At 39.9% G+C, this 26,140-nt stretch overlaps 2 protein-coding genes across 3 annotated transcripts in view; both read right to left on the bottom strand.

The window, feature by feature from the left end:
* LOC128238293 (phospholipase D1-like) overlaps nt 1-1,945 on the bottom strand; it is a 51,242-nt gene extending 49,297 nt beyond the window's left edge. Inside the window, exon 1 of the mRNA XM_052954070.1 lies at nt 1,572-1,945. The gene's annotated coding sequence lies outside the window, so the exon portion shown is untranslated. The remainder of the gene's footprint in view (nt 1-1,571) is intronic.
* Nucleotides 1,946-6,062: 4,117 nt separating this feature from the next.
* On the bottom strand, nt 6,063-25,488 carry LOC128236924 (transient receptor potential cation channel subfamily A member 1 homolog). 2 transcript variants are annotated; one of them, XM_052952061.1, is made up of 27 exons: nt 25,341-25,488; nt 24,855-24,917; nt 22,715-22,732; nt 21,482-21,613; nt 20,081-20,243; nt 19,706-19,836; nt 19,300-19,494; nt 18,866-19,069; nt 18,582-18,681; nt 18,210-18,405; nt 17,368-17,551; nt 17,096-17,203; nt 16,711-16,799; nt 15,894-16,040; nt 15,591-15,702; nt 15,181-15,317; nt 14,944-15,059; nt 14,424-14,618; nt 14,133-14,201; nt 13,588-13,655; nt 13,215-13,384; nt 12,281-12,389; nt 9,936-10,067; nt 9,402-9,602; nt 8,685-8,927; nt 8,081-8,206; nt 6,063-7,652 (listed from the first exon to the last, which is right to left on the bottom strand). In XM_052952061.1, exons 2-27 carry the CDS (start codon nt 24,891-24,893, stop codon nt 7,458-7,460), a joined length of 3,579 nt encoding a protein of 1,192 aa, XP_052808021.1. In that variant the 5' UTR covers nt 24,894-24,917; nt 25,341-25,488; the 3' UTR covers nt 6,063-7,457. The 2 variants fall into 2 exon arrangements, with proteins under 2 accessions (XP_052808021.1, XP_052808022.1); XM_052952062.1 differs by lacking the exon at nt 22,715-22,732.
* Nucleotides 25,489-26,140: the final 652 nt, after the last annotated feature.

Consider the following 26,140-nt stretch of genomic DNA (forward strand, 5'->3'; position numbering starts at 1 on the left):
ATGTGGTAAACTGTTCAATAAAACAACCTGGTTCAGTTATAATTAAAGAAGGGGTTAATCCGTAAACCGCTTAGAGTGTTTTATAAATAAGTGTACATAATGGAATAATACAATATTTTCATAATCCCTTAATAACTCATATTGGCAGATAAAATTATAACCGTAATCATATCCAACGTGAAGAAATGTACTGTATGTTTTTATTCAAGAGATATCGAAGAGGAATTTCATTATTCATCTGTTCAGGGTTTGATCTTATTCGAAGGAAATATGTTAAAATGGTATCCGTCTTTGCACTAGTTGATGAAGTTGTTGCGTCTATTAAATCGAACAATATTGAATGCGGAAGTTTAACGCTGTTTCTGTTCACTATCGCCTTATTTGATCATATCACTTATACTAATATACTACTACAGTCGAACCCCGTTGGCTCGAACTCATAGGGACTAGCAAAAATACATCGAGCCTCGGAAAATTCGAGCCAGAAATGGGTTCTTAAGATCCTGATCGAGCCAACGAGTAATTCGAGCAAAACGAGTTTGAGCCAACGCGGTTCGAATGTTTTTTATAGTTTGCATTATTTCACCATATTCATGATGTACCTTGTACAAGTCTTATATTAACTATATAGTCTTAATTAACTATCTGTTCTGGTTCTGCCGAGTTTATTATTTTGTACTGGAGCCAATATTTAGCATGCAACTATTCAAGTGTTGTTGTTTTTGGCGTAAAGACACTATGTTTACCTAACAGCGAACGCTGGGCTCAGTGCTAATCCGTTGTATACGTAAAGATTCCAAACTGATAAACACATTGCTATGATAATATGACACGGCGATCCTGAATGGGGGGGGGGACATGTATGGGTGTATATATGCCTTACGTCAAGCTTGTATACTGACCAGCATTTCGAGTGCCGTGATAAGGAAATGGCCTACGACAAATTATCGTCCGACAATATGAATGTCAACATGTTAACCTTTAGAGCCAAATTATGCACTTGACGGGGTTGTGTTTGCATAAGTACGTTAAGCATATAAATTCAGTCGTCATTGTGGAAATGCCTGAGATTTCTGGGCCAGGGAACGATGATTATGGTAAATTTAGGAAATTGACAATGCCCTGCCCGACGAAAACCCAATCATTGCGTTAACAAAACATATGACTGTATCTTCATTCAAATAAGCAAGGCATTTACATAAGCTTTAGACATCTTTCTTAAGGCTTATTTTGCTATCTTTTTAAGTATACATCTGATTCGTGTTTTAGTTGAATAAAATGTTTTTAAATGTGAGTCAGTTTCGATATATAGACTGTTTAGAATATTTGTATATATTTTACTTACCCCCGTAGGCATTTGATTATATTCCTCATTATAATATCAATTAGAATAGATTTAATACATATTTTGGTACGACATATATAAATAGATCTTATTTCCGTTGATCTATCCTGGATCTTATATAATACAAGAAAACGTTGTTTTCAGTGAAAGTATTTCTGTATATACACAATTCCACACGCTGGGTTTGTTTGAGTAGATACTCCACAGTAAAAGGTTTGATACTCACCGTTGTTACAGTTAGTCCATGCTAATGAAATGCGTGTACGGCTGAGAAGTATACAGTCATTCCTACCTGTGATAGTACTTCACAAAACACACTGGTTCTTTAACACTCCGTACTTCACAATACCCACTGGTTCTTTATCACTCCCAGTTATTTGTTCATCACATTTAAAGGTATAACACTGTTGACGCTCAGTGTTTCGTCTCCTACATGTATAAGCCTGTGTTTTATTTGTAAATGTCTTTGTTAACAATTCATTTTAAGCCTTTCATAAGTTAACTATTTAAACGAGACTGCACCAGAACATAATCTATAAATCTCGTACGATTTCTTATTGTAATATGAATACCAATATGTGCCGTTTAACTCTTACTGAACTCATGTAGTTTTTCGATGTTCCATTCATGAAAATATTGTTGAAACATGATACGAATCTCATATACTTGACGTTTTACCATTTGTTTATTTTAGTGACCGTTGCGAATGCGACATTCATTCAAAAATACTTTTATAGTCGTATTTTAAGCTTTGGGAAATCAATATATGATATAAAATCCTATCAAATTTTAATGCTGTAACCACAGGCGCTAGTGGCTGTAAAAGTTACTGACATTTTCTATCGGGACGTCCGAGGCGTAGCTAGCAGTTCTATTCATGTGGATTCATAATTGTGCTAGGGGGTCTGTGGTCATGCCCCCTCAACCCCAGATAAATATGAAACAATGGTGCATTCTGGTTCATTCCGAAGTGCTTTATTTAGTACTGGAAAAATGGACAGTATAAGGATAATAAATCAACCAATAAATTCCTTATTCGGCAGATATTTTTTCTCTAAAATAGCAAACAAATAATCCCCGATTATGTTAATGACATTCATGAAGTGTTATTTTCTGGCCTATTTTGCCATTGAACTAAATTAAATTTTCAATGTCAATGCCCATATGTCTCTTTGTAACAGCCAGTGTGATCAAATACGAATACTGTAATTTTTCCTATTTTTGTTGTCAGAATCACGTGGATTTAGCCGTGTTCTCGCGTATAGGCAGCTACGCACCTGGTGCCAGTGGCCGTGCTATCCTCTATAAAAGCCGCTAGATCCTTAAAGTTTACATGTGCGTGAAGTTAGCACCGTAGTACCGCAGCACATCACCACAACCACGGTGCTAGCACCGAATCACCGGAATTTTATATATAAAGTATAAAGTATATTTAGCCTGCCTAAAATCGCAGCCCATTGACCTATGCCATGACCTAAGTTGAGGCCTAGGCTACACTGTGGTATAGGTGTCAGTGGTCCCCTTTCTCATTTTTAAGGTATCACCGCTAAACATAATTGAAATTTTGATGGAAAATGCCTAGGGTATTAACCTAAAATTATCAAAAACCCTGAGCCTGCCTAAAATCGCAGCCAATTGACCGATGCCATAACCTAGGTTCGCAGTTCAGTAACATATTCCATGACCAAGAGCAGCTCCTATTCTATACTAGAATAACATTTATTAATATACTTTGGTAAAATTCTGGTGATTCGGTGCTAGCACCGTGGTTGCGGTGATAGCACCGCGGTGCTGCGGTGTTGCGGTGCTACGGTGCTAACTTCACGCACATAAAGTTTACTTATCTTTCAATACAACCCTAGTTAGACGATGATTATTGTCTGTCCGAATTTGAACAAACAAACATAACAGTATACTAACCACGGGAATTATTGGTGTTACATAGTTGTGTTTGGCTTATAGTATCGATGTTTTCACGATGTAACATAGATTTGTTTGGCTTTATAGATCATATGTTTACACGATGCGGACGGACAAACGCGTGCAATTAACTCATTTATGCGAGCTTTGGTCTTTAAAGATAATGAACATTGTTTTACAATATACCCAGAAGGACACAGCGCATGGGGACAAGTAAATATAGACTAGTGGTTTCAAGCGATTCAATGCATACATATAAGCAATTAAACAATAAGCAAAAAACAAGGCTACTTGTCGAATAAGTATGTAAATCGTCTGCATAAGTTAGGTCGTTCAAAGTATTCCTTTTATGAACGTGCATAAGAAGATTAAGCGAATATACTGGCTTTCTTTGCTAACAAATGATAAATAAGCTGATTTATACGTTTGAAATATCTATGTTCAATATCTAGGTTTTCAATACAGTTCATAGTAAAATATATTGTTCTCTGAAAAGGTTGATTTATTCTGACCTGTCCTAGGTAAATGTGTTTATGGCTATTTTTGCGATTTGTTCCCCGCTAGCAGTTTATGCGCCGCAACGCAACAGGAAAAGAAACACAAACACTGCTTAATGCCTCAGTCACATCTGTTGAAGTATATATGATCTACGTCTAAGCCGCCGACAATCATATGCGGTAGCTTTCACAAATGTTAGGGTAGCCGCACGGCTTAATTTGAATTTGTGGAGACAAAAACCTTCGGATGCCGTACGGCCTTTGAAGTGATGGCGTATGGTCGCCTTAGGGCGTCCCTGTGGCGGCCGTAGGGTTTTAAAAATCCCAAGGCAGACGCAAGGTAGCCACAAGTCCACCATACGGGCACCATAGGACCGCCTTATTGATTCGCTGAGGCGCTCGACGAAGGCCTGCGTTGGCCGCGACTTTTTGGGGGGTCCGCAAAGGTGAATAGTAAATCACAAGACCCTAGGGTACGCGCAAGGCTAACGCAAGGTCACCATGCGCCCGATGTAATGGTCTCCGTAGAACCGGTCTGCGGCATGGCTTCGGCATGTTTATTGTACGGCGAACGTAGAAATGAAAAAAAAAGTTATAACTACGCGCTATAATCCTTCGGCGACCCTTACGGTCTCTATAGGGATACACCGTTCTCCTGCGGCAAACGCAGATGCTCTGAGGCCACCGTACGTATCTCTCAATTTCAGGGGCCTTCGGCCGCCTAAGCCTAGCCAAAGAGCAAATGTAACTGAATTTAGTTTACAGAATTCTGGGATAAATTTACAATTACTGTAATCCATTATTAACATAAGTCAACCAACTGTTACGGAAGAAAATGACTGATGTAATGTCCATTCTCAGGACAAATGTTATCAACTATAGTTACTGCTTATGAATTTACAAGGCCGTTTGGAACAGATATATGAGCATTAGAAATTTCTTTTCCAATTCTTAATCCCGATAAGTTGTGGTTTTAGTTTTGGGTCACGAAAACGCATGCCATAAACTAAAACATGTTCTTATACACACTTTCAGAAAATAGCTTATTGAGCTAATGTTTCCTGTTAACATATATCCAACGTTAATAAATAATCTTGTAGCTTGTACCCGCAAGTATACCATCAGATACTACATGTAATTTAGAAAACGTCCATGTAATTGCACGTTAAACTTGAACAACCACGCGTCTAAGTCATCGATATAACCATGCGTCTAAGTGATGGGGATAACCGCTCATTTAGGCCATGAGGATAACACCGCGTCTAGGCCATGAGGATAACACAGCGTCTAGGCCATGAGGATAACACCGCGTCTAGGCCATGAGGATAACACCGCGTCTAGGCCATGGGGATAACCGCTCGTTTAGGCCATTGGGATAACCATCCCTCTAAGATATGCGGATAACCGCTCGTTTAGGCAATGGGGATAACCATGTGTCCAAATTATAGGGATTACCGCTCGACTAAGTTATACGGATAACCCCTCGTTAAGGCCATGGGGATAACAACGCGCCTAAGTTATGGGGATAACCGCTCGTCCAAGTTATACGGATAACCCCTCGTTTAGGCCATGGGGATAACCATGCGTCTAAGTTATGGGGATAACCCCTCGTTTAGGCCATGGGGATAACCATGCGTCCAAATTATAGGGATAACCGCTCGTCCAAGTTATACGGATAACCGCTCGTCCAAGTTATACGGATAACCCTCGTTTAGGCCATGGGAATAACCATGCGTCTAAGTTATGGGGATAACCGCTCGTCTTAGTTATAGGGATCATAGTCACGTGTCTAAGTTGTGGAGATAATCGTTCATCTGGGTCATTGGGAAAATCACACGTCTAAGTTATGAGGATAACCCCTCGTTCAATCCATGGAAATTACCACGCGTCTAAGTTATGGGGGTAAACCTTTGTTTAGGCCATGGTGATAATCACGCGTCTAAGTTATGGTGATAACCGCTCGTCTAGGCCATGAGAATAATCGCTCGTCTAAGTTATGAGGATAACCGCTCGTCTAGGCCTTGAGGATAATCGCTCGTCTAAGTTATTAGGATAACCGATCGTCTAGGCCATGAGGATAACCGCTCGTCAAAGTTATGAGGATAACCGCTCGTCTAGGCCATGAGGATAATCGCTCGACTAAGTTATGATAATAACCGTTCGTCTAAGTTATGAGGATAACCCCTCGTCTAAGTTATGAGGATAACCGCTTGTCTAGGCCATGAGAATAACCGCACGTCTAGGCCATGGGGATCAAAATATAATTGAAGAGCATACGTGTAGATATAGATACATTTATTTAAAATAAGACCTTTACTCACAAATATATGGCGTTATCACAGTCTGTTTTGTATGACATATACATACATATTTGCATACATATAAAACAACAACATTGTATTCAAATCACAACATAAAAGTATTAAAGCACAATGGTTCTAGAAAATATAATAAAGAACTGAATATTCTAGATTTAATATTACATATAACATTTCGACATAGTCTAAGTTTGTAAGAGCGTGAGCATAAAACGTTCACAAATACATGTACTGGTACCGTAAATTCCATTTAAAAAAAAACGAATATGGTAAACTTATAAGTAAATAAATATATATTTCTAATATAACATGTAAATAAACAACAGACGTGTACATATATACTAGGTTGCTCTACCCTTCTTTAAAAACTGTTCACTTACTGAAGTACAACACACGGAAATAGACTCATTTATAAACAACACAATATACAACGCTATAGTTAAACTATGTAAACAATTATTTATAAAATGAACAATTAACACGACAAGATACGACGAAAACAAAGAAAATAGAGTTGAGTACCCAATATAACCCCTGAGATCTGAAGGCTGGAGCAGACAAATTATCTATAAAAGTAGAATTCTAAAATATCATATACATAACAAAATATGTTACCCTGAGCGGTTTAATATAGACTTATCGTTTCAAAAAACTAGAACTACAAAAATCAATTACCTGATACGAAGCAGTCGCGTGCTCATTTTTTTAGTTTAAACTTGTTTTTTTTATTATTTTAAAACGCTTCAGAAAGAAGTTCTTACAAACTATAATAATCACTCTCGTTGGAACGGTGCTACGCGAGAGTGTGGTCTTATGTTGTGAGGGAAACCGGAGTACCCGGAGGAAACCCGCTTGACCGGCTTGGTGACCACAAACCAAACTCACAAAGCTGGACATGTGGGTTTCCTCCGGGTACTCTGGCTTCCCCATTTAGTTATGGTAAATGCATGCTAAAATCTGTTAAACAGCTTAGTGGTCGAGTCATTTTACCACTGATGAAAAATATATGCATGCATTAAACGCTGCTTAAATATACCGATTCACCTGATTAAAATGAATAACGCCTGACCACGGATTGACCGAAATAAAGGTACTGCAGATTTGAAAAACACTGCCATCGCATAGGACAAAATATAGTTTTGATTCCTTATGTGATAAAAAGATACTGAGCAATATCAGTTGATATAAGAAATGGACATCTAACTAAATAATAAATACATGTATATAAACAAACAAGCATAGACGACAAGAACAATGATGTATTGTCATGAGAATGCTTCACAAACAGTTCTTGTAGTAATTCAACTTGAGACAATGGATTGGCATAGTTCTGCCAGGTTTATAGTTTTTTTCATAGATGCCGTTTTGGTACTATGTTTAACGAAGCACGTCGTCGAAGCTTTCTCTGGTAGCGGCTGTGTCGGCGCTGGTATCTTTGGCGTGCGCGCGCACGAGGGCCTCGAGCATCTCCTCAATGCGGGTGGTGCGGTCGATGACAGTGCGGACGCTACCCTTCAGCTTGTCCATCTTCTTCAGCATTTTCGCCTGGCTCTTCTGAATCTGGTTCTCGAACTGAAACATGTGAGCTGTTTTAAGTATGTTCATGTCAAATTTATGCTAAATATAGAGGCTCTTTTTTATCAACGTACATTGTCATTAAATTCCGTATTATATGACAACTCATTTAATGGTCCTCGATTTGCTCTTTGTAACGATTTTATGTTACTTCTGGAGTCTATTGACAAATCTTTATTTTTTGTCTGCAGAATACACATGAATGGTGCTTAAGTTAGACAAAATAACACATTTCTACCTTACCGTTCAAATTGAAAATTACACACATTAAAAGTAGTTTCTTAAAGATATTATTGGACATTGCGTCAAACTAACAGACCACTGTTGCCGGTTGTAGTTAGGGTAAGAACAGAACAAAAATAATCCCCACGCCTTCTCGAACATTTCGCATTACAGGGGAATAGTGTAATTGTGTTGTACGTTACCTGTTCCGGATGCTTGGTAGCCACAGCGACCTCCTCCATGGACCTGTAGAACTCCGAGTGGGAGTTCTTCCACCAGCGGCTCGTAAACTTGAGATGCACACGCTCCACGTCCAAAACCAGGTTCACCTATACCCAAAATAGTTTAATAATAAAATATCACAATCAATTACTGGTGACGTGAGGAGGTCTCATGAACATACATGTAGGTGACCTGCTACATGCGCTTCACGTCCAATACCAGGTTCACTTGTCCGATGGACACAGTTGTAGGCCATTCATACTATTTTAAACTATATGGTAACGTGCAGCATTTGGTATCATACCACACAGTGAAACGTGTGGTATATGGCTTGCAGTAAAACTACTCTCGTGTATATGGGATACCGATATATCACTCACAAATTTTTACAATTAAACGTTATCAACCTTTTCATGAAATGAAGAACATGTAAAGTACTGAAAAGGTTTCTACTTTTGTTTTTTATACTGTGTAATACTTAGAAAATATAGAAGAAAATCTAATTGATATAAAACAGAGCTTATATTATAGACGCTTTGGGGCATACATGCAATACGTTATAACCCTGTATTCTCATTTCCCTACCTTCATGGCAATGCGCTTGAGCGAGGCCTCATCGTGCACGCCCTTGATGTCATCGACGGCCAGACCGACGAGCAGGTTCATGATGATGATGGTCATGACGAGCAGGAATACGCAAAATATCACGTACGTGAGCCAATAATGCATATCGTCGGTGTCGCTGTGGAAGATGTCGTTGTAGTCAAACTCTCCTATCATCATCACGGATGTGCGGATGATGGCGTGGTACGGCGTGGCGAACGGCGTCTGGCGGGAGCAAAGTAGAAGGAAATTAATTAAACGTTAGTTCGACTTAATTCTTTTAGTTTGTTTGCGACGGAGGCTGGTCGCTTATGATAGTCGACCATAGCCTAGAGGAAAATGCATGGATAGAGTCCGGTAAAGAAAAGACAAATGTTGAATTTAAAGTCCACCTAATCTGCCGCTTGTGGTGATCGAGCCTACAGTCTCTTGTGTGATAGGCGGGATATATTTACCAAGACCATGGTCATTCGCCGCGTTAAGTTTAACTGCATGTCGATGGTTGAAAGCGAAAAGGTTCTATTTTTTTGTTGTTGTTTTTATTGTCACTTAGAACCTTTTCGCATATACCCCTCGATGTGGAACTACAGTTAAACTATCTTTTACCATGTAATACACTCTTGTCTACCATCATCTTAGAACGAACAAGGCAAAATGTTTAAGTACATTGCGATTGATTTGTCTTTGAATGTAATGTACCTGATTTTGTATAAGGACAAAGAATCCAAAACCGAACGCGATGATAAACAACAAAAACACGATGAAGAACTCAAAGAATGTGCGTAGAATGCTGTTGAACATGACGACGTAGATGCCGATCTTGGGGAACTTCTGAATGAACATGACCAGTCCGATCCAGCACAACACGATCGCTATTGCACCGAAGTTCCACTGCCAAACCTGCAACATAGTGGAAGAATCATGTGGAAGAACTGTTGCAGTTTTGCCAAACCTCAGTCAATGGTTTTCTATGTCAGTGTAAAAATAAACCGTTGAAAACCGGTGAACGAATTGGGGGAGCTGGGGGAGCAGGAGGGGGGGGGGGAGTGGCGTTGTGTCGAGGAAGGTTAAACATTACAGTCATGCTTATATCAAATTGTGAAACATATACAATCGAAGTATACAAATGAAAGGCCGTAATTAGCCTTGAAATTAAATACCATTATTATAAATTATAATTGATTATAATTTATAATTAATAAATTAGTGAAAAGTTTATCTCCCTGGCCTTACGTATCTGAATCCAGTAGAGTTTTGACAGCTATGGTAGTCAAGTACAAACAGGAAGCTGGAGATGAAGAGCCACACCTCCAGGAAGTTCTCCCAGCTGATGTACGCCAACCGGTTGTGGAACAGCTGGAAAAGCTACAAGAGAGGGATAAAACACACCTCGATTACGTTACTATCGGGTACATGTAGGTGTCGTTCCAAGGAACGTGATATAAACGTTTGGAACACTCACAGCTACGTTAAACTACAATGTAGTGACAGTATAGGTTACCTACTGTGATAATCGTCCATACGAGCAGTCTTGTCGCTGACAAAATATAGTACAGTCGAATTTTCGAAAGTAGCTTATAGTAGCTTATAGCTGAATTGGTCAGTTTTGCACGAAATCTAAATCAATTTAAGTAAATTCTAAATACTCGCTAAAGTTTTAAATAAAATTCCTGATCGTAGTTTTTTGTCGTTCGTTCGTTGATAAATCGAACTGTACATCTACGTCACATAACAATCAACGACCCCACTTTACATCTACGTCACATAACAATCGGCGACCCCACTTTACATCTACATGATCTACGTCACATAACAATCGACGACCCCACTGTACATCTACGTCACATAACAATCGACGACCCCACTTTACATCTACGTCACATAACAATCGGCGACCCCACTTTACATCTACATGATCTACGTCACATAACAATCGACGACCCCACTTTACATCTACGTCACATAACAATCGACGACCCCACTGTACATCTTCGTCACAAAACAATCGACGACCCCACTGTACATCTACGTGACATAACAATCGACGACCCCACTGTAAATCTACGGCACATAACAATCGACGACCCCACTGTACATCTTCGTCACAAAACAATCGACGACCACACTGTAAATCTACGGCACATAACAATCGACTACCCCACTTTACATCTACGTCACATAACAATCGACTATCACACTGTACATCTACGTCACATAACAATCGACTATCACACTGTACATCCACGTCACATAACAATCGACGACCCAAATGTACATCTACGTCACAAAACAATCGACTACCCCACTGTACATCTACGTCACATAACAATCGACGACCCCACTGTACATCTACGGCACATAACAATCGACGACCCCACTGTACATCTACGTCACATAACAATCGACTATCACACTGTACATCTACGTCACATAACAATCGACGACCCCACTGTACATCTACGGCACATAACAATCGACTACCCCACTGTACATCTACATGATCTACGTCACATAACAATCGACGACCCCACTTTACATCTACGTCACATAACAATCGACGACCCCACTGTACATCTTCGTCACAAAACAATCGACGACCCCACTGTACATCTACGTGACATAACAATCGACGACCCCACTGTAAATCTACGGCACATAACAATCGACGACCCCACTGTACATCTTCGTCACAAAACAATCGACGACCACACTGTAAATCTACGGCACATAACAATCGACTACCCCACTTTACATCTACGTCACATAACAATCGACTATCACACTGTACATCTACGTCACATAACAATCGACTATCACACTGTACATCTACGTCACATAACAATCGACGACCCAAATGTACATCTACGTCACGTAACAATCGACGACCCAAATGTACATCTACGTCACATAACAATCGACGACCCAAATGTACATCTACGGCACATAACAGTCAAAGACACCACTATACAGCTACGTTACATAACAATCGATGACCACACTGTACATCTACGGCACATACAGTCAAAGACACCACTATACAGCTACGTTACATAACAATCGACGACCACACTGTACATCTACGGCACATAACAGTCAAAGACACCACTATACAGCTACGTTACATAACAATCGACGACCACACTGTACATCCACGTCACATAACACTCGACGACCCCACTGTACATCCACGTCACATAACACTCGACGACCCCACTGTACATCTACGTCTCATAACAATCGACGACCACACTGTACATCCACGTCACATAACACTCGACGACCCCACTGTACATCTACGTCACATAACACTCGACGATCCCACTGTACATCTACGTTACATACCAATCGACGACCCAAATGTACATCTTCGGCACATACGTGCAACGTCATGCTGACATTAAGTTTTCGTCAATGGTTAATGGATGCAATGTTCATCACTTAATACTGAGTTTGTTTTAACAATTTTAGTGTTCCTAATAACAGTTTCTTCCACCACGGATATTTTTAACAAATCAGTGCTTTCAAAATGAATTGGGCGCTTTCAAACGGTGAAGAGTATAATGGATATACATGTGTACCTCTTTTATAATGTTGATGACGGCCAGAACAAGTATGAAGTATTTTCCGATGCTGGCAAACAAATGCTGCTTTTCTCCTTTCTCGTAATATTCCTCGCACGTCTCACCACTGGAATATGCACATGTTATATTGAAAACCCCGCCACTGGAAAGTGCACATGTTATATTGAAAGTACTCACCACTGGAAAGTGCACATGTTATATTGAAAACACCCACCACTGGAAAGTACACATTTTATATTGAAAAACCTACCAATGGAACGTGCACATGTTATATCTTAAACCCTACCACTGGAAAATGCATATGTAATATTGAAAACTCCACCACTGAAAAGTGCACATTTTATATTGAAAAACCCGCCACTGGAAAATGCTTATGTTATATCGAAAACCCCACCACTGGAAAGTGCAAATGGTATATTAAAAACCCCGCAACTGGAAAGTGCGCATGTTAGTTTAAACTTTATTTAATTTTACAACGATTGTGAAACAAGCTATAACAACTTATATTAATCACTCTCGTTGGCACGCTGTTGCGCGAGAGTGTGGTCTTGTGTTGTGGGGGAAACCGGAGAACCCGGAGAAAACCCACTTGTCCGGCTTGGTGACCACTAACCAAACTCACATGCGCCCAGGCCGGGAATGGAACCCGGGTCGCCTTGGTGAGAAGCGAGTGAGCTAACCACTGCGCTAACCGGACAACCGCGCGCGAAAAGTGCGCATGTTATATAAAACCTTACCACTAAAAAGTGCGCGTGTGATATTGAAACCCAACCAGTGGGAAGTGCATATGTTATATTGAAACCGGGCAAAATATTAGCTAGCTATTTAAATAATAACTTTATAATTTCTGATAACTTCACAACCTGTAATATATTATATTATAACAATTGTTGCACTAATTTATTGAATACAAACGTGAACTAATACGCACATAGAGAACGGTGGCGGCGTTACGATGACGTAGCCGGTGAGGAAGAAGAGGAAGATGGCGTACGCGAGGAACGTGACGTAATACGAGAATCTGCCGAACATCGTCCACTTGTGACGTCGCAGCGCCGTGACCAGTGGGTGGTCAAGCAGCTCTAGTCTGTGTGAATCAACCTGGAAACAAAGAAACAAAACTTGTACTGGCACAAAGGCAGACACTTTGGATGATATAAAAGTTCTAAGTGTATTCATAAACGTTCATCATTATAATAAAGTTCTGAAAATCAAGAAGCATCCGCGACATAAGACAACAAACCCATTGCAAAATGTCAATCCAAAAACGGATCGTTGACGGAAAATCTGACAAAAAGACGTACCATTATCATCATGGGGTGATTGCTTTTGAACAGGCCGGAATCTTGCGTGTAAGGCACTAATGTACGATCTGAAATGACACGTGATGTCAAAAATGATGAAAATATTATTGAGAACAACATACGATAAATCAATACGGAACGTGTATAGGAACCGGACTATTCGTCACTTATTGTGAATCAATGCACTAGTGTACAAGGGTTAAGTAATGGTTATATGACCTGATGTTACATTTTAATGATTAAGAGAGGGCGGAGTGAGTGTAGCGAACGTTTTTTTCTTAATCATCAAAATGTTACTATAGGCCATCTAGCTGTCTCAGAATACAACGTCATTGGTTGACACATTGTCAATGCAAAATCTGACCCATGGAGTGTGTATCGGATGCTTGGCAGAAAGGCGGACCTTTAAACGCCAACGAAAGATGGAATTCTTAGTGATTAAGCGTAGTACTTAATGAATGCCTATCTGCAATTTCATTGGCTGAGAATGTAGGATGTATTCCAATGTATGAAACAACGCTGCAATCACAGGTTACGAGCTGTACCTCTCCTCTTGAACGGCTTCAACTTGTTCCACGATAACCAAGTGTTGTCTGCGTTGTCTTCCTCCTTTACTGAAATAAAATGTGCCGTTTGCAATAAAACAGATTTTGACGCTTTAAATAGTCTTTAGTATGTTTACAGTTAGAACGAAATGAGAACTGCGTGTAGGAATTAGTTTGTTTAAACAATACAAGGTTCCAAACCACGATATTACAATATAATGTGAAGAAAACATGGTGAATACATGTTTTAGTAAGAATTCATTTTTGATGGTATAATTTAGGAAAACCAACCAGATCCTTCCTTTTCGGGTTTCTTCCGGCGTTTTTTCTGGTTCCCGACCATGCCCGCCCACGTGGTGACGCTGTACATGTCGTCGAGGAACTCGAAGTTGTACATGACCTCGTACTGGTCAGTCAGGTGCGTGGTACTGCCCTCTTCCGGTCGCCGCACCTCGATGCATTTCTCAAACACCCGGTCAGCCGCCTCTACACCAGTGAGAGAGGTGATCTTTATAATACTGCTGGTTGCAAGAACTGATTTCAAGCCACCAAAAAGCAGCATTTATCTATTCATTACTGAAAACTATTGTTGTCAACATAAGTCCTGAGGCCGTGGTATTTATTGTAATCATAGTTTCAATTAGAACCAATATTTCCATTGTAAACTGAAATCCACAGATAAAGTTTGCTTTATAGATATGCACTATATACTGTGACAGATATACGCTGCATCAACACCTCGGATTTATTAAAGCTCCACCTGTATTTTGCTTTCTAGATTTTAATGAAATCCAGTTAAACTACATGTTACCGGGCATTTTCTTGATGAGGCGGCGGAGGGGCGTACACAACACGCCCTGTTCCAGGGTGGCGTTCCGCAGGGCCGCCTCCCACGACGGTGATTTTATAATCTCCATAGCTACTTCTCTGGAAGAGAATAACAAATATTCAGAAATTTTGATCGATTAAAGACATTCAATATTAAAATTTACAGTTTTGCATGGAAATATGACAAGCAAACCACCCTGCCTATACTGTGCATACTCACTGGTGGTCGTGCATGACAGCAAGGTCGAGACAGTTGTGTCCGAACATGTCCACGCGGCCCACGTCCGCCTTCCGCTCCAACAGAAAGTCAACCACGTCCGCGTGGCCGTTCGCCGCCGCCACCAACAGCGGCGTCAACTGAAAGGCGTAGGAGAAGATATCGTTATCGTGGGCTTACTGCCATAAAGTACCAATGACAGTAAACACATGAGTATATTATTTTAGTAATCTATGGCGTATTCTATTGATTTGTACGTTACCCTTTTTAAATGAAAAGTATCTGAAATGGGTAGAACAGTGGATTTGATTTAACAGTGAAAAATTGATCATCATTGTTCATCACAAAGGCTTAGCAATGCTAGAGTAAAAAAACAACTCTTTGAGTCGGATACATTAAATATGTCGACGCACCCCGAGCTTGTCGATAGGGTCTATGGGCGTGTCGGCGTTCACCAGGTGAATGACCACCTTCATGTGGCCGTTGGCGGCGGCACAGCCCATCGCCGTCCGCAAGGAGCCATTCCTGTAGTACACCGTTGTTGCACATATTAGACTAGTTTTATACTACATATGCGGAAATAACAATCGATTACAAAGTGCAAATCAAACACTAGGTTGACGTTACAGAATCAGCAGCGAAAACTTCCCCGTAACATTTACAAGTTATAACATTCAGGAAAAGGCATACATATGTCAACAAGCGCACGTGCCGACCTAATCTCGTGGTCTGCTCCGAGCTTGATAAGCGTCTTGACGAGTTGGATATGTCCGCCGTCTGCTGCAAGGTGAAGCGCCGTGTTCGAGTTTTCGTCCCCGTCGTTCAGTGAGTTCTTGTCCTTGCCCGCGATCTCACGCACCACCCTAAGCAGTGTATATAGAGGTTGCGTTGTAGCAATACAGCAATGAAATGTCTACACTTGTGTTGGAATTTTCGAAATTTCTCGACTTATAATGATCTGAACGTTTGTCTGTCCATACGAAAGGCGGGCGTTGTTATCATTTTATATAAGGCCAAGTTTTGGGTAAAATGAGCCCCACACTACCCGTGTATGTAAGTGAGGCCCACACTACCCGTGTATGTAAGTGAGCCCGAAACTTCCCGTGTATGTAAGTGAGCCCCACACTACCCGTGTATGTAAGTGAGCCCCACATTACCCGTGTATGTAAGTATGCCCCACACTACCCGTGTATGTAAGTGAGCCCCACACTTCCCGTGTATGTAAGTGAGCCCCACACTTCCCGTGTATGTAAGTGAGCCCCACACTTCCCGTGTATGTAAGTGAGCCCAACACTACCCGTGTATGTAAGTGAGCCCCACACCACCCGTGTATGTAAGTGAGCCCCACACCACCCGTGTATGTAAGTGAGCCCCACACTACCCGTGTATGTAAGTGAGCCCAACACTACCCGTGTATGTAAGTGAGCCCCACACTACCCGTGTATGTAAGTGAGCCCCACACTTCCCGTGTATGTAAGTGAGCCCCACACCACCCGTGTATGTAAGTATGCCCCACACTACCCGTGCACGTACCCTATCCAGCCGTTCTCGGCGGCCATGTGCATAGGAGTCTGTTCCATGTCGTTCTTCAGTGATATCATCGCCCCGTTCTCCATCAGGCACTGTTATTTACAGGATATACACAATTAGTCTTTACTAGGTGTTGGTTAGACATTGTACTCAATCTAAAATAATAAATTTCGATTTGCACCAATTTTGATCGTGTTTGTATTGGAGATTAATTAAAGTAGATATAGAATATTAATAAATCCCAATGCAGAATGCACCAGTGTGTTTGGGCTTCCAAGATCTGATTTTTGCTAGCCTAGCTACATCGATGGGTTGACGTGTCCATGACGGAGGGCTTGTGCACCAGTTCTAAAACTAGCGCAGCTCCTGTTGTCTTGTTCTGCCTTACCTTTACGATGTTGATGTGTCCATGTCGAGCGGCAATGTGGAGCGGGCTGTTATTCTCCTCGTCCCGGTGGTCAATCAGGTCCCTCGTCCCCCGGTTAGCTGTCAACACCTGACCCAAGAAACAACAACCATATTAATCAACTTACTGCAACAGTCTCTTATTTTTTTACTATTTGACAATACATTCGTTCAATGTAATTATAATGTAAACATTTTGCCTTTTTATTTAAGAAAAGTAAAGTTTAAGTAGTTAAATAGCAAAGACTTGCCCACCTGCAGTACGTCTAGTTTATTCTCCTCGGCGGCGAGAAACACGACGGTTTTGTCGTTCTTGTCCTCCACAGTGACGTCGGCGCCACGTTCTATCAGCATCTTGACGGCATTCGCGTGCCCGTATACGGCGGCTAGCAACAAGGGCGAGAAATTGTCCATGTCCCGTGCCTCGATATTGGATCCACTGTAAACAGATGACATTTATTTGAGCTGTTAATGTTTAATTTATGTAAACATATAAAGGATACTCTTTTACAGACGTTTGTATCCACTAGTTTAAGATGCACTCTCACTCCCAAATAAGATTTACCACAATTAAAACAATTGTTTTAATATACCAAAAAGGATGAATAAACGTCGAAAACAATGATTCTTATGAAGGAGTTTAATTTAAAAGAAAAGCGCAGAAAACACGTTTTTTTTCTACATTATTAAACAATAGTAGATCACAGTAAATCTTTTAGCACTCACCAATCATTTAATATTTTTGCGTTTTCAGCTTTTAATTACACGGTTACAATCTTGTTATCAGTATTTGATATTTTCTATAAATGCATACTTTAGTCAGCAGTTTAAAGTTCATCACTCAAAATCATGTTTGTTCTATAGATGTATGTATTGATTTTAAATAAGAGTGCCACTTCGCAAAACATTTGTACAGACTCCATTATTTTTATCAATTTTTTTTGCAAGAATAAAAAAATAAAATATTTTTATCATTTTAACATTAGTAAAATAACATTCGTTGTCATAATTTTAACACGCTTCTGATCATGAGCAGTATAACTAATCAATACAAACATATGCAGGGAACGTAAACGTGATTATTTCCGGTGTCATACCTGTCGAGCAGGAATTTGATGCACTCGCAGTTGTTGTAGAGGCATGCCTTGTGGAGGGGCGTCTGCTGGTCGTGGGTGAGTACACCCACCTGGGCGCCGCGCTCTACGAGCATCTCAACGATCCGCAGGTCGCCCTTGATGGCCGCAAGGTGCAGTGGCGTCACCAACATCTTGTTCTGCACGTTAATCGGCGCACCTGCAGCGGTGAACCATTTCCAAGAGATGTTTTCATTTCAATTTACTAATGTAAAATAGCTAATTACATTACAAATGGCAAATTTCCATAGAATTACACTCAATCCAAAAATGGCATTATGTAATTATATTTAAACTATTTTCTTGAAAAAAGAAGGAAATGCCAGCAGCCCCTACCTCTCTTGATCATGAAGGAGACGAAGTTGTATTTGCCAGACTGGACGGCCAACATGAGCGAAGTGTTTCCGTCCTCGTCTCGGTCATCTAGGAGTTCGCTCTATTACATACAGACGCTTTATTACAGAACGTATACCAAGCGGCTTAGATATTTTGTTAATGTTGCATCTAGAAATAACTCGCCTTTAGTGATTGTAAAACAAAGTTCACGCATTGAACATTATAAACATTTTTGGATACATAATAAATTTATAAATCTTTTTTATAACTTTAAACAGACGCACCTTTGCCTCCGGTGTCTGACAAGACTCGAAGATGAGTTTGCCAATTTTGGTGTCTCCGAGCGTGGCCGCCTCGTGAAGGGCCGTGGACATCTCATTGTCACGGCTGCGGATGTCGGCGCCTGCGGCAAGCAACTGACGCACGATGTCGTAGTTCGACTGGCAGACGGCCGTGTGGAGGGCCGTCATTTCTTGTACGTCCTTCGCCTGAATATATAATTACGCAATAGTTCATACATTTGTCTGATAAAGAAACGCAACCTAATACTTGCTACGAATAATTATAGATTCAATTCGTTTTTCAATTGCGGCATGGACCTTGTGCGATTTGATCAAAAAGGTATCAGCTTGTTTTATCAATTAAACTTCCATCGTTTTTGCCATTTTTTTTTTGTACACGACACGTATTAATAATAAGCACTTTGGTATGTACTTACGTGCACGAGCGATTGTTTGGCGGTGTTATAGAGGAGGAGCTGCTCACACGCGACCTCATCCCCCCGGAGCGCCGCGTGATGGAGGGCCGTCATCCCGTACGCGTCCTTCTGCCGGATGTCGGCGCCGGACTCCACCAGGAAATGGATTGCGTTGGCGTCCGTATCAATCTCCTTACCACCAAGTTTCACCAGCGTCTAAAGTTTATTGTTTAACCCAACTTGTTGAATTCTTGGTTTATATATCTTGAAACTGACACAATTAACAACAATAAGCAGCATTCTGAATGGATAAGAACGAATGTTGACCTGACAGCTGTAAAATTATTCAAGACACACTTATCCTTGACAGTATAGATGTAAACGTTCTATACGGATATTTCGAAACACAATAGTAATGGACACTTACTGACTGCGAGAAACGCGGTGTTTCTGTGGACCCGAGCAGAACCATTGATTTACGTGACTTCCGGCGACGACGCTTGAGGCGACAGGCGTACATAAGCGGCGTCAAGTGCTCGTTGTCCTCCCGATTAACATCTGAGTTATAAACAAGGAAGCAAATAGTGTAGCTTCCGGACTCCGAAATTAAGAAATGCAGCATTTGTAAAATGCACACAGTAATTATCAATATGGTACTAACATGTAGTTTTACATAAGCGGAAATACACAATAAGTTCAACTTACAGTACAGAATACACTCGAAAGAAAGATATGTTCAAAACATATGTACATTAAAACATTAGACTTAAACGATATCCCTGGTGTCTGAGGGGGGACGTACCTGCACCCTCTTGGACGAGTAGTTCCACGAGAGTGTAGTGGTTGTAGCGGGCGGCGTAGTGAAGCGGTGTGAGGCCCTCTATGTCATCGTTATTGACGGCCGCCTTCCCGCGCTCTGTCTCTAGCAGCAGCCGCGCCTTTTCCGTGTCGCCGTTTCGCGCACACTGGAAATTAGGAATATATTTATTTTTCCAATAAAATGTGCTTTTATCGATGGGTTTTAGTTTGTATTTACACTACAGCCCGAAGCTATTGATAAATATTTTGGGTCCTTTGATAACGGGTTTTGAAAGACAATGGATATGATCAATTTTGCCGTTGTTGACATAAATTTAGCAATTGCAAGAATTACATTCCATCGCTCCTTTGCATTAATACCCCCCATAACTTCCTAGACTGCAGTGACGCCAGTGTGACACCCTAATGGGGTCCAAATGATGCCAACGTAACGCCCATGTGACACCAAACTGACACCCAAGTGACGCGACGCGTCCTTACCTGAACAAGACAGCTGTTACAAAACGCGGTCGGCTTGGCGATCACAATGTCGGTATCCGGGACCACAAGCGGGGAGACGGTTGGTCGAGGAGGAAACGGTGACAGCGGCAATAAACCGTCCATTGTTCACTAATTTACTTTCCAAAATCTACTTTTTTGCTTGTTTATTCCATTCAGTGTACAAAATGATACACACGAACGTTTAAAACTACAATAACTAACTGTTGTATGACTATAATGACTATGACTACTGAACTATAATACTACTAATCCATTGGGATTAAAATGTATGCGACAAATCTTACTTGGTTGGTTTAAGGCAACGTACCAAGGTCATTATGTTCATAGTTCCCAATTCTTTATATCAACATATTGTATGGGCGGTAAGAGGACAATTTCCCCAAGGGATTCTATAAACGTGTGCAGGGTACTCTTAATTGTACAGATAATTGATCATAATTGAATTTGGGTATTGTATAACTGATTGATTGAATGACCAATGACTATGTTATATGCATGCGTATTTTACTGAATGTGTAGGCGTTATGCCTATTGTATTCTAAAATAAACTCTATAATATAAAATATACATGTAGCACATTACAACAATAATGGATATTTTTGACATGATGAACATCTTGGGGCGAGTAACGTGGACTCTTTGAACGGAAAAAAGTTCTTAATAATATTTAGATGTTCTTGGTGCCTGCTGTATTAACTTATATGATAAAATGGTGTATACTGTATTTAATTCGTACTTTTTACTTACTACTGCCTACTTACATACTTACTTCTTAATTCGACATATTTGGTCGGAAAGTTTTTAAAGCATATATAAGCTAAAGAAAAAGAAGTATATCGTCTAAAAGATTTCCCAATTTTTAACAGCAGCAGAAGGCCTCTACCTGACATAGTGTGAGTTCCTCCAGCACCTTGTAGGGGTCGACAAGTGGCGCCTCATACGGGGCCTTCGCTGGGACTTCCGGCGTCCCCTCCTCCGGGATCTTGTCAAGCGCCATCACATCCGGGTACTTCCCCTTTATTGGACATACACATAAAGCATTTTACTGTTGTTTTGTTTTTGTTTATACGAATATTATACAGAGGTTGTGTGTGTACTATACATAATTACATACATGTTTTTTTCTGTGTAAATTTGTTCTTAAACTTAATTCCATATAACAATACAGACATACGAAGCGAGTATGCAAATAAATACTTACGAAATGAGTTAGTGCCATAATTTACCAAAAATCAATTATGATCAAATAATAATTATCATATGTTCATTACATTCTAGGTCAGATTCTATCTAGGTTTTGTCTCGGTATCAATTTCTTTCAGAATTGCAATAATGGTTTCTATGGCAAACAGCAGTGTCATGACGTTTTCACTATATATGTAGTAGCTTCTTGGAATAAAAACTGTTTGCGGCTAACATATTAAATAATTAAGGTTCCACGCACATGATTAAATGCTTTGTTATTGGAGAAACAAACGTTATAAGCACACCTATGATACTACTGCATACTGTGATACATGTCTTAGCATGAAATACATATCAATGAGGCCATGAACACCACTAGCTGGCACTAAGCTGCATGAATCAAGACAACAACAACAGGGCAAAAAGCGTAGCTGTAGCGTATAAGCTTGATGAATCGCTATGACGGAATTTCATCCGTCGTTCTTGGAAATCATTTACAGAATATATATTATTTTGGCATTATTTGAAAACATTTAAATTCTATTTTTATGAATCATTTACGTGTATGACCAAAATGACTTATCTATAGGAAACAGGATGTTTTGGTCCTGAGTGGTTGCAAAATTTGTCTGAACTATAATCGTACCCTGAATCTCATTTAGAACTAAGTCACTGGTCGTAAACACTAAATCATCGACAATATACTGGGATTTGAACTTTCGGTTGGAATTTTTTGAATATGAAACAAAAATATTTTCAAATGATACAAATATTAAACAACGTATATTAAACAACGTTCAGACAAGTTGGAGTGTTAAACGCATTGCTTGATGATGGATTCGACAGTTTAAGTTAACTATCTTTTCGGACAGCTGAAAGCGGACAGACGGTCACACCACACACTGCAAGCCGGGAGCGATAAATTACTTACATTTCGTCCTAACAAAGCCTACAATAAGCAGTGAAATAGTGTGTTCGAGTGGAACTGAATTCTGTAGAAATTCGAGTGAAACGGACTGTTAACTATTCCAGCAAAACTAGATGTAAAAGGTTCCAGTGAAGCGGACTGTTAACTATTCCAGCGAATCTAGATATAAAAAGTTCCAGTGAAACAGACTGTTAACTATTCTAGCGGAACTAGATGTAAAAAGATCCGGTGAATCGGACTGTTTACTATTCCAGCGGAACTAGATGTAAAAAGTTCCAGTGAAACGGACTGTTTACTATTCCAGCGAACTAGATGTAAAACGTTCCAGTGAAACGGACTGTTAACTATTCCAGCGAACTAGATGTAAAACGTTCCAGTGAAACGGACTGTTAACTATTCCATCGAACTAGATGTAAAAAGTTCCAGTGAAACGGACTGTTAACTATTCCAGCGAACTAGATGTAAAAAGATCCAGTGAATCGGACTGTTAACTATTCCAGCGAACTAGATGTAAAACGTTCCAGTGAAACGGACTGTTAACTATTCCAGCGAACTAGATGTAAAACGTTCCAATGAAACGGACTGTTAACTATTCCAGCGGAACTAGCTGTAAAAAGATCCAGTGAAACGGACTGTTAACTATTCCAGCGAACAAGATGTAAAACGTTCCAGTGAATCGGACTGTTTACTATTCCAGCGAACTAGATGTAAAACGTTCCAGTGAAACGGACTGTTAACTATTCCAGCGAACTAGATGTAAAAAGATCCAGTGAATCGGACTGTTAACTATTCCAGCGAACTAGATGTAAAACGTTCCAGTGAAACGGACTGTTTACTATTCGAGCGAACTAGATGTAAAACGTTCCAGTGAAACGGACTGTTTACTATTCCAGCGAACTAGATGTAAAACGTTCCAGTGAAACGGACTGTTTACTATTCCAGCGAACTAGATGTAAAACGTTCCAGTGAAACGGACTGTTAACTATTCCAGCGAACTAGATGTAAAACGTTCCACTGAAACGGACTGTTAACTATTCCAGCGAACTAGATGTAAAACGTTCCACTGAAACGGACTGTTAACTATTCCAGCGAACTAGATGTAAAACGTTCCAGTGAAACAGACTGTTAACTATTCCAGCGAACTAGATGTAAAACGTTCCAGTGAAACGGACTGTTTACTATTCCAGCGAACTAGATGTAAAACGTTCCAGTGAAACGGACTGTTTACTATTCCAGCGAACTAGATGTAAAACGTTCCAGTGAAACGGACTGTTTACTATTCCAGCGAACTAGATGTAAAAAGATCCGGTGAATCGGACTGTTTACTATTCCAGCGAACTAGATGTAAAACGTTCCAGTGAAACGGACTGTTAACTATTCCAGCGAACTAGATGTAAAAAGTTCCAGTGAAACGGACTGTTAACTATTCCAGCAAACTAGATGTAAAACGTTCCAGTGAAACGGACTGTTAACTATTCCAGCGAACTAGATGTAAAACGTTCCAGTGAAACGGACTGTTAACTATTCCAGCAAACTAGATGTAAAACGTTCCAGTGAAACGGACTGTTAACTATTCCAGCAAACTAGATGTAAAACGTTCCAGTGAAACGGACTGTTAACTATTCCAGCAAACTAGATGTAAAACGTTCCAGTGAAACGGACTGTTTACTATTCCAGCAAACTAGATGTAAAACGTTCCAGTGAAACGGACTGTTAACTATTCCAGCGGAACTAGCTGTAAAAAGATCCAGTGAATCGGACTGTTAACTATTCTGTAAAAGATCGCGTATATTGTTTTAATTCATCGATGCTATTTACACGGCTATAAAATCGCAAATGCATTAATGCTTAAAATGTTACTAATAATTCATTCCGTTTCATACACGATGAACAATTACGAAAAGCGATAGCAGGAATTAAAAATTAATACATTTTGTAGTTTTCATAATCATAATTTCCCCAAAAGAAGGTTGCATGCGAACTTAGAGATAGAAGAATGTCATGTAACTGTCGTCATATTGAACTAAATAATTATATTGATCTCGTGGCCTGGTTCATATTTCCGATCACTGATAAAAACCATGAAGATATGATTTAAATAATCTGATAACTTATAGAGTTGAATAATTACGCAATGAACTACCTGTATATAGCTGTTTTCGGAAGGGTAAACTGCGGCCATCTGTATTACTCATCCCCCATTTGTCTGGAAAATAACGTGGCAAAGATAGCACTAGATATGATTATATAGGAATTCAAATAAATACGTCTGACACTCAAATAACTATACACTATGTAATATGATCATCAGAAAAAAACGTAAGATCGATTTGTGGTATCGAAGAAACACTTTTATAACATGGTATATACACTTAATATAGTTAAAGTTGTGAAGTTGATTGAATACTCTTGTGGTTCTAGAGTATTTTTCACTATCATTTTTCAACACTAACACAAGACTAAAAGGCCATTCAACGTGACGAACCCTTTGTGAAAACCCTTGGTGACGAGATTACTCATGGGAATCAAACAGTGTAAAATACACCTTTTAAAAGATCATTTATTTACCTTATTGAACCATAAAGAACCAATACACTAAATCAATATGTAAATAAAGGAAAACAACTACCTTTGATGAATGTCCTAACAATCCCTGTAGTCACACTTACAACGTACTGTAACTATTATACACCAACTATAAAGCTATATACCGCTTATTGAAGTGCTCTATCTATTTAACGACCATCGTTATGTTTTAAATATCATCAGAGTCAATATCCCATACATTAACAACTGAAGACACGCTAGAGCTTGACACATTTACGCTGATAGTACTATACGGATCAATATCAACAATACTACCTTAGCCGGGTAAAAATCAATATCGGGTTAGCACCAATTATAAAGGTATGAAGGTAGGTCAACAATATCTCTATTGAATTACAGAATGCGTGGGAGATAATCAAACATGTTTTACATGCCTTCAGCAAGATTTTAGATACTAATAAAATAATTGTATATACTGTAAATTATTGGCCTGGAGTTCTACAAAAGCTGTATGTTGATGTATTTAGATGTAGTCACAACATTCGATTCGCCGATAACCTTACAAAAGGCTTCCTCAAAAATGCCGTAAATATATCGGATTATGTTTATATATGTACAATATACGCGTGGCAATGTTTATATAAGTTTCATTGGTCGTCGCCAACAAGTCACGGTATGTGCCGCATTCAGACGGGATACCGGAGAGGGGCGGCATGTAGGCAGGATACCGGAGAAATGCGGCATTTAGGCGAGATACCGGAGAAAGGCGGCATTTAGGCGGAATACCGGAGAAAGGCGGCATTAAGGCAGGATATCGGAGAAAGGCGGCATTTAGGCGGGGTATCAGAAAAAGGCGGCATTTAGGCGAGATACCGGATGAAG

Source organism: Mya arenaria, chromosome 6, assembly GCF_026914265.1.
Source record: "Mya arenaria isolate MELC-2E11 chromosome 6, ASM2691426v1".
NCBI classification, from domain to species: domain Eukaryota; kingdom Metazoa; phylum Mollusca; class Bivalvia; order Myida; family Myidae; genus Mya; species Mya arenaria.